This window comes from Gossypium hirsutum, chromosome D05 (assembly GCF_007990345.1).
Source record: "Gossypium hirsutum isolate 1008001.06 chromosome D05, Gossypium_hirsutum_v2.1, whole genome shotgun sequence".
In the NCBI taxonomy this organism is placed as follows: Eukaryota; Viridiplantae; Streptophyta; class Magnoliopsida; order Malvales; family Malvaceae; genus Gossypium; species Gossypium hirsutum.
The window spans coordinates 6321830-6331645 of NC_053441.1; the positions used below are offsets into that span (position 1 = coordinate 6321830).

The 9816-nt window shown below is 35.7% G+C and overlaps 1 protein-coding gene across 5 annotated transcripts; it reads left to right on the top strand.

Moving 5' to 3' along the window:
• The first annotated feature begins 630 nt into the window (after window positions 1–630).
• Window positions 631–4321, top strand: LOC107959258 (interactor of constitutive active ROPs 3). 5 transcript variants are annotated; one of them, XM_041093368.1, is made up of 3 exons: window positions 631–734; window positions 2097–2268; window positions 2560–4321. In XM_041093368.1, exon 3 carries the CDS (start codon window positions 2713–2715, stop codon window positions 4183–4185), a length of 1473 nt encoding a protein of 490 aa, XP_040949302.1. In that variant the 5' UTR covers window positions 631–734; window positions 2097–2268; window positions 2560–2712; the 3' UTR covers window positions 4186–4321. The 5 variants fall into 5 exon arrangements, with proteins under 5 accessions (XP_040949302.1, XP_016750753.2, XP_040949299.1 ...); XM_016895264.2 differs by lacking the exon at window positions 631–734 and adding an exon at window positions 1387–1770; XM_041093365.1 differs by lacking the exon at window positions 631–734 and adding an exon at window positions 1388–1770 and having other exon boundaries at window positions 1874–2268.
• The last annotated feature ends 5495 nt before the right edge of the window (window positions 4322–9816 follow it).

The window sequence follows — 9816 nt, forward strand, 5'->3', positions numbered from 1 at the left end:
TAGAATTAAGATAACTGAAGAAAACTCTGAAATTATTTAAAAATATTTTTTCATTGCTAAAACGGCATGCCCTTTCTTGAACTGGAAAGCGAAAAGTAAAACAGTAAAAACAACCCAGATCTACAAAAACAAAATTTAATAAATAAAATTTGAAGGCCCATTAGTTTCTTAAGCCCACTCTAAAGTGTCAACAAAAACTAAAAAAGAAATCCATAAATTCCAAAATCCAAAGTTCATTAAGCAATAAACATTTGTTAAATGTTTAGATTTGCGAATTATCTCTTTCCCTAATCGGGAAAAAAAATTAAAATTGTAGTAATGGTTAGATTTTGGGTCACTCGTTTAACACACAAATCTTTAATCTGATTGATTTAAATTAATTTTTATTATAAATAAATTAAATCTTAAATCATTTTGAGTAATTTTAAGAAAAAAACACTCTCTTCAGGAGGCATATGAAGAAAAAAGGAAATTCTTCATGCTGGTCAATTCTGTTTTTATTTTCCAAGTAGTAAAGATATTTAGAATGAAATGATGAATCAATTTTTCGATCATAATCTGAAATCGCTATTTCCACCATCCTTAACTGTATATATGTAGCATAAGTAACCAAATTAACAGAAACTTCAATAATGTGATCTCGTTAGAAGTACATGAACACAACATTACTCTAACACTCATTCCCTTAATTACTTCGATTTGCAGTAGTTGTTTAACTTCAATCACTACAGTTGGTAAGTTTACTTTATACTTATTGTTTGTTCTGTTCTTCGGGATTCCCCCAAAAATTGCTGTAAAGAGAAAGACAATTATTTTCCTTTGCATATTTGAAGTGAAAGTTTCTGTTTCTGTTGATTTGTCCCTTTTTCCCCCTTTCTTCTTTGAAGAAAATGGAATCTTAAAAAGGTTTTCGTTTTGGTAACTTTAGCCCCTCGTTTTTTCAATTAGAAAAATGAGTGGTTTCTTAAGCTGCAGTAGATGTTGTTTTGAAGTTGCCAACAGTTAATGTTTTTAATCTTAAAACTTGTTTCTCCTTTTACTGAAATAGTTTTCCCAAAAATATTGATTTCCTGAGAAACAAACGAGCTTCATAATTCATAAATGTGATTTTGTGTTTTGGCGCAAGACGAACAAAAGTTTGACCAGCATTTGAAATCATTTTTTCTTTTAATCTAGTGTCCACGTTTCACGGCATCAATGAAGGACTTCATAGATGACAATAATACCCCCTTTGTAGGATTTAATACAGTTAGTTAAGAAACCATGAAAAGAAGGGTGCATTAATGGAACTTTATTTGTTTCCATCAGTGTAAGTAACTTGTAGGACCCTTGTGACTATAATAATGTCTTGTGGATCATGACCCAGGTAAATTTTGCGGTAGCATTGAATGTGGCAGAGATTTCTGGTTTGACCTTTTATTCAACATATTCTTTTACCTCTGCTTTGGTTGGTCTTTTTTGCCTTTATAGCTTTTATGTGAAAATCTAGGTTATTAGGACATCTAGATACTGAGTATTTTTATGTGTTTGGAAGTTAATATCTTTAGGTTTATGTCGAAAATTGAGTTATATAGGAATTTCGAAAGAAGAATTAGAGCCTGTGTCTTTCAATATGAGCTCATTAAATTCATTGACATTGGATTCTTCAGTCTCAGCTTGTGGTCTGTGGGTCAGGGAAGCATTGAAGTTGTGAAGGATAAATAAACTTGACTTGCTATTTTAACATTGAGATTAAGAGTTAATTAAAATTATGCAGACATCAAAAGGAAGGTAACTTGCATTCCCTTTTATGACTGTTCATTCTCCCTTATCACAGGTTTCTAATGTGGTTCTTAGGCAGCAAATTTATGTTTTGTTTTTTTTTCCTTGAAAGAAAGATGCTTAGTTGGAATTGGAGCTTCTTCTTCCATTTAAACAAATGCATATAGGTGCGATGAATGCTTATTCTTGTTTGTTACCCTTTATGATCACCCGGGTTGCCTGGGATTTAACCACTGCTTGAAAGGCATACAAATGCATATAGGTGCAGTGCATCCTACTACTCCAAGCTTTTCAATTTTACCATGCACTGTTCATTAACTACCGATGTTTAACAGAAATGGATCTTCGGAAGTGCCGCCAAGGGTCTATCCTCGAGCAGTTCGTCGACTCAAGCCAACCACACTAGACACCGAAGCAGTTTCTACTTCGAATCGGGCAATCAGAACTTCAAAAGAGAAAAGCCCTAAGGTTGTTGAGCGCTATTTACCTAGAAGCCAAGCTCCAGAGGTATACAAAAGGAAACATTATAGACTTCATGCATGATCATCTAGCTTAGTACTTATAACCCATTTTCCTCCTTTTATAATAGCAGCATGCCAATAGGCAACTTGTTGATCTCATTAATGGGGATGGGCTTATTTTTCAACCTTTCCGATTAGTTGTGTTGATGCAGACGCATTAGCGTCCCATAGATTTGTCTTTTTCAAATTAGAAATTCGAGTTTAGCACTTAGAATCATGGCTCTTTCGATCCTTCGCGAATCCGAATATCTAACCTTTTCTGCTTTTCTTGCTTCAGAAGAAGCGCCCCAGCAGAATATCTGAACTGGAGGTACGGAATTCACAGCTTCAAGAAGAATTAAAGGTGGTGAAGGAGCAGTTAAATTCTTCCGAATCATGCGAGAACCAGGCTCAGCGAGATGCCAAGGAGTTCAAGAAGCAACTGTTGTCCATGTCTGCAAAGCCCGAAACGTGTCGAAAACAGCTTCTTGAGTCTGCCTCTGAGGGAACTCGTGTTGTTGAACTCGAGCTGATATCACAAGGACGGCATCAAGCCTTGCAGCCGGAGCTTGAAGCTACCCGAAAGCAGCAGTCTCTTGACTCGGCTGTGAATGAGATTCAACGACTTAAGGATCATCTTGAAATGGTGGCTGAATCTGAGGCTAAACAGACCAAGCAAGCGGAATCAACGATTTTGGATTTTAAGGACTTGAACGGAAACCTGATCGAAACTCTTTCTCTTGTATCAAACATGAAAAACCGGCTAAAGGATGGCCAAGAATCGGAACCTCAGGCCGAAGTATTGGCTAGTGAAACTCTGCTACAACTTGAAGCTGCGAAAAAGACTGTTGAGGCACTTAGATCCGAAGGCATGAAGGCCGTCGAAGCTTACAATTCCATTGCTTCAGACATAGATCAGTCAAGGGAACGTGTTTATTCACTGGAAGGTCTTATTAACAAACTTAAGGCAGACCTGATCAACGCTGGTGGCATTATCTCTCTTGATTCTGATGGTGGTCGTATAGTTGTCGAGCATCGAACACGAGAAAGTGAGAAACCTGAGGAATCTCAGCAACTTGAAGCAGAGATTTCTTCTTTAAGATCTGCTCTCGAAACAGCTGAGATTAAACGCCTTGAAGAACAAATCCAAAGCATTATACAGATAAAGAGTGCTCATGAGCAGATGGACCGGATAAACACCAGGGAGGCAGAGTTGTTAGCCGAACTAGAGAAAGCAAACTCTTATGTTATTGACTTGAAGGCGAATCTGATGGATAAGGAAACTAAGTTGCAGGGTATTTCGGAGGAAAATGAAGAGCTACACATGAAGATTGAGAAAAACTTGTTATGCCGGCGAGAAGTGGAACTCGAAAACAAGCTTAAGGCATTGAAGGAAGCTGTTGTTGATCTGAAGGCAAATATGATGGATAAGGAGACAAAACTTCAAAATATATCCGATGAGAACGAGATGCTCCGGTCGGAAATCCGTAAAAGGGACATGAACATAGGTAAATCGAACGATAAAGTGGCTGCTGAGCTAGAGTTGACAAGGGCTGCAAAGCAAGAAGCTATTATGAAGCTTGGACTTGCAATGGAGGAGGCAGATAAGAATAACAGGAAAGCAACCAGGGTGGCTGAACAGCTTGAGGCTGCACAGGCGGCCAATTCGGAAATGGCGGCCGAGTTGAGAAGATTGAAGGTGCAATCGGAGCAGTGGCGCAAGGCTGCGGAATTAGCTGCTGCATTGCTTTCAGCAGGTAATAATGGAAAGAAGCTCATTGAGAGAACTGGTTCATTGGACAGCAACTATAATCCAAAGATTAGCTCACCTTATACTGAAGATATGGATGATGATTTGCTGAATAAGAAAAATGGGAACATGCTGAAGAAGATTGGGATCTTATGGAAGAAGCCACTGAAATAGAACACCTATATTATATATATGTATTGCCAAAATTGCATGGAATCTATATTGTCTCTTTTACCCTATTTTCCTGTGGATGTCATATCGGTGTATGCTTACATTGGAAAATGCAACTTGTGGTGATGTTGGATTTGGATTCCATTGTTGTTTCAGCTAAGCTGCTTGCTTAATATTAGGCCATCACTTAATCGGCTGCTGAGTGATAATATTAATTACCATTTTTCTTAATAAATATGATTATGCAGGGTGATAATATGTTGCTGTCCAATGAACTGAGATTTTGATTGATGATAATGGATCAAAGTTGCTCTTAATGAACTTCATTGAAAATAACAGCAACTCTTACCTAATCAACTTCATTAGAGAAAATGTAAAGAAATTAATCTAAAAACCCAAAACTAAATCAAAAGTTAGTCCCTTGAAAAGAAAATGCTACCTATCATTATCTTGCTTTGTGTTGATGGTACGACCATTGGAGGTTTTGTGATTTAAGATGGACTCCAACTTTTAAGTTAATAAAAATTTTAAATACGGAGTAAAATAATCGAGAAGTAGATGATTAGAGGTGGACATTAATACAGTGTAGCTAATTTCATATCTACACCATTGCTATTGATAAAAAATTGGTTCTGTAAATAATACATTCAATACCTCATTTCGTCCATAATGGTTAGAACTAATGAATTTAGATAATTTTAATTAAAGTTTAGCTAACTCGACTTCATCCAATTTAAATGACTATCATGATAAAAATGCATTATTTTATTTAAATTTAATCATAACTTTTTTTTAATTAATAAAATGAATTACCTAAATAATTTATGAGATGACGTTATTATTTAATACGTTGTTTGCATTCTTAATTTTTAAAATTTATTAATTAAGATTTTATATTTAAAAATAATTTAATTTCTTCATTTGACATTTATAAATATTTGTCATTGATGACGCTCCACAAGGATTGAATCGGTGCCTGTTTGCTGATAGTTTGGGCTTACGCCTACTTTTTTGGTATCACAAAAATATATTTCAGTATTACTAATAGCAATATTATTGCATACATCCACTGATACGGACTACATTGCTAATGCAAGTTTTGAACTTGTCATATTGTACTTTGGGCTGCCTATTGGGTCTATATGGATTTTGTTATCTTGGTAGTAGACTGGTTTATGGATCTATTTTTTTAGTTTCGGAAACTTGCATTTTACTTCAAACATATTAATTTTTTTAAAATTATTTATTAAAATGTTATTTAGGTTAGATTAGTTCGAAATCAAAGCATTCTATTTTTGAGTCCAAGAAAAAATTAATTTCTAATTCAGTTGAATGGACAGTTCAGACTTGAGTAAGTTTAGTGGCTCTATGTAATTTTTTTTATACAATTGTCTAGAATTACCCATAACCCCTCAATCTTTAAATAGGAGGATAAATAGACTTCAACACACTCTAACCTACGTCTTCATATAGTAGCAACAATGTCAATCTGACAGAGTTCAGACTCTATTGGCAACTATATATAATTAATTATTAATAAAATTCATAAAAAAATTATATCTTTATAAATTTTGAAATTTAAATATTTAACTTCTTAACTTAATTACTCATCTTTCTTAATTAACTATTTAACTATTAATGTTTATTTAACATTAAAATTATTTTTAAATATTTAAAGTATTCTTTAAAAATGAATTCAGAAATCCAACTGCTTAAGTAAAGTTTAACCGATTGGGCGAGGAGTCAGACTGATTTCAACTTGTGATCCAATTGAGTCCAAATTGCAGTATGAAAGTAGCTTCAAATTGTCGGTCATATAAAAAATAAAGTTAAAAAGTAAAGCAAGTGTTAGTTCCTTTATAATAAAATAAGTGCTTAATTCATAAGCTGGTGTATTTAAATTATATCATTTTCCTAATATTTTAAATTTTTTTTTGACATAAGTGATATCTAAACTATTTTTTTCTAAGTTGGTATTTCCGTCACTCAAACCATTAAGTAGTATATTTAAAAAAGAAGATTAATTCATAAATTGATACCTAAACAATATATTTTTGTTGAAATGATCAATCTCATATATTGCAAAAAATGACAGTATGTTTACATTTTATAGACTATGTTTAACAAACTAACTTGTATATAACTGATTCCGCCAACAACTAATTCTGCTAACTACTAATTGTCTTAACACTCCCCCTCAAGTTTAGGGTTGATATATATCTATAACCCCTAACTTGGACACTAAGTACTCATGTTGCTTGATGCTTAAAGCTTTTGTCATCAAATCAGCAAGTTGCCCTGCTGTCCCAATATGCTGCATCTGAATTGTTCCATCCTTGGCTTTATCTCGTACAAAATGACAATCTATTTCTATGTGCTTCGTCCGTTCATGAAAAACAGGATTAGCAGCAATTTGCAACGCTGCCTTACTGTCTGAAAAAATCAAGGCTTTCTCAAATTGACTAGGACTAACTTCCTTCAATAAGCCATTCAACCATACAACTTCTGCTACAACCACTGCCATACTTCTATATTCAGCTTCTGTTGATGATCGAGAAACTGTAGTTTACTTTTTTGACTTCCACGAAACAAGTGATTCTCTAATTTTAACACAAAAACCAGTCACTGACCTCCTAGACATGGGACACGAAGCCCAATCAGAATCACAAAAGGCAACCAATTGTGATTTGCTTCCTGAAGATGGTAAAATACCTTGCCCAGGATTTTCCTTTAGGTATCGTACCACCCGAAAAGCAGCTTCTAAATGTGATTTTTTTGGTCTGTGTATGAACTGACTCAAATGTTGAACCGCAAACATTATGTCCGGTCGTGTATTTGTCAGATATAATAATCTTTCCAACAGCCTTTGATACATCGTAACATCCGTGACTAAATCATCCCCATCAACCTTTGTTTGTACATACTCATCATATTCAACTGACGTAAGTTTCTAATTCTGCTCAAGCGGTGTACACACTGACTTTGCATCCCCTAATCCTAAATCAGCTATCAACTCTAGGGCATATTTTCGCTGATTCAATATAATTCCTTTGTTTAATCTCATCACTTCTATTCCAAGAAAATACTTCAACACACCTAAATCTTTCATCTTAAAATTTTGATGCAGAAGCATTTTTAACTCATTTATCATACTAACACTACTGCCTGTAATTAACAAATCATCAACATAAATGAGCAAAACAACCATGTTACCTCCATTCCTTTTCGTAAACAAGGAATAATCATGTCTGCTCTGTACATATTCTCATCGTATTAAGGCCTCGGTTAGCTTCAAATTCCACTGTCGAGAAGCTTGCTTCAAACCATATAACGACTTACATAGACGACATACACAAGACTCCCCCTGGCTGCGAAAACCAACCGGAAGCTCCATATAAACTTCTTCAGATAAGTCCCCTTGAAGAAAAGCATTGTAAATGCCCATCTGAAAAATGGGCCAATCATGAATAGCTGTCATGCTGATCACAGTCCTAACCGTGACATGCTTAACCACCGGAGAGAAAGTATCATGAAAATCAATCCCCGCCTTTTGATTATACCCTTTACCAACAAGGCGGGCCTTAAAACGCTCCACCGAGCCATCAGAATTGTATTTAATTTTGTAAACCCATTTGCAGCCAATGGGAATAGCACCAGCAGGCAACGGAACTACCTCCCATGTACCGTTAGCCACCAAGGCTTGGATTTCTTGTTGCATAGCATCAACCCACCAGGAATCCAAGATGGCCTCATCATAAGTGTGGGGTTCAATTAAAGAAGAAACATTGGCAGCAAACAATTGAGTGTGATTAGGCAAATGAGAAGAAGAGTAAACACTAGCAATAGGAAACAAACCTGTGGCATAAGAAGTGAACGATTGATTAGAGCAGACGTAATCCTTCATCCCAGTAGGCGGCTTAACAAACCTTGCAGTACGTCGTAAAGGGATATCAGAAGGTACAGGAGCCATAGGAGAAGAAGATTCGGGTTCACAAGGTAAAGAAGGGGAAATAGGTATAGAAGAGAAAGGTTCAAGTTGAAGGAAAACAGAAGTGTCAGCATCAGAAAAAGATAAGAATGGTTTAGTAGGAAATGTGAAAGGAAATATCGTTTCATGAAAGACAACATCTCGGTTCACAAAAAAAGTTTTGGTTTCAAGACTGAACAATAAGTATCCCTTTTGTACAAGAGAATAACCCATAAACACAGACGGAATAGCCTTAGGTGAAAATTTATCATGATAGCTAAGAGTAGTAGCATAAGCAAGACACCCAAACACTTTCAGTCGAGAAAAATCAGGAGCCTTATGATACAAAAGTTCAAAAGGACAGTTCCATTTCAAGAGAGGAGTTGGAAGATGATTAATCAAAAAACAGACAGTTAAAACACATTCGCCCCAAAATTTACTCGGCATGTGCGGCTGAAATTTTAAAGATCGAGCTACTTCAAGTAAATGTCTGTGTTTTCGTGCAGCAACTCCGTTTTGCTGCGGAGTGTGAACACAAGAACTCTGATGAACCACTCTGGACATAGTAAAAAATTCAGTATATTCATTATTAAAAAACTCAGACCCATTATCACTACGATAAGTTTTAATCGTAGTAGAAAATTAATTTTTAACAAAACTAAAAAATTGTTTGAGACATATAAACGCATCACTTTTATTTCGTAACAAGTACACCCAAGTCATATGTGTGTAACCATAAACAATTGTTAAAAAAAACCTATGACCACTATGAGTAAAGACTCTATAAGGTCCCCACAAATCTATGTGAATAAGGGAAAAAGCAACAGTAACACGAGAATGATGAATAGGAAATAGAACTCTAGTTTGTTTAGCCAGTGGACAAACAGAGCACTTATGAATACTGTCAACATTTGTCATTGTACAAGAAAAATGAGGAACCTTATTGAGTCTTGAAACCGATGCATGACCAAGTCTATTGTGCCAAAGAAGAGATGAGTCTGTAGAAGCAACAGCAACAACAGAGGAAGGTAAAATTGCAGAAGTCTGTTGAGACGGATCCAAGATGTAAAGACCACCTCGTACTTTACCAATCCCCCTCATCTTTCCACCGGAGCAATCCTGTATGAGACAGAAATGAGGATAGAATGAAATCAGACAATGAAGATCATTGGTAAGTTTGGAAACAGAAAGTAAATTATAGCGAAAATTGGGAACATAAAGAACTCTTGTTAATGAACGGTTAGGCAAAACTGTGCAATTTCCAATATGAGTAACCGAGACTGAAGAAGCATCTGGAAGTCGAACACTCGGTGATCCTAATGCACATGCAACAGGGGATTCCAAGAGATGAAGGTCCGACAATATATGATCAGTAGCCCCGGTATCAATGATCCATTTGTTACCAATATCCACAATACCTGCTATACTGGTAGCAGCTTCAATCACAGCAGGTTCCTTGTTTAACAGATAGAGAATCTGAGTATACTGTTCTTGTGTAAACACTAGCGCTTGTGAACGAGACCCACGGGAATCCATGACTTCATTACTACAAGCAGAATCAGGAGCAGAAACACTATTTACTGCAGAGGCAGAGTTACTGTTCACCTTCTTTTTTGTAAACTTAAAATCTGCAGGATAACCAATCAACTTGTAACAGGTTTCCCTTT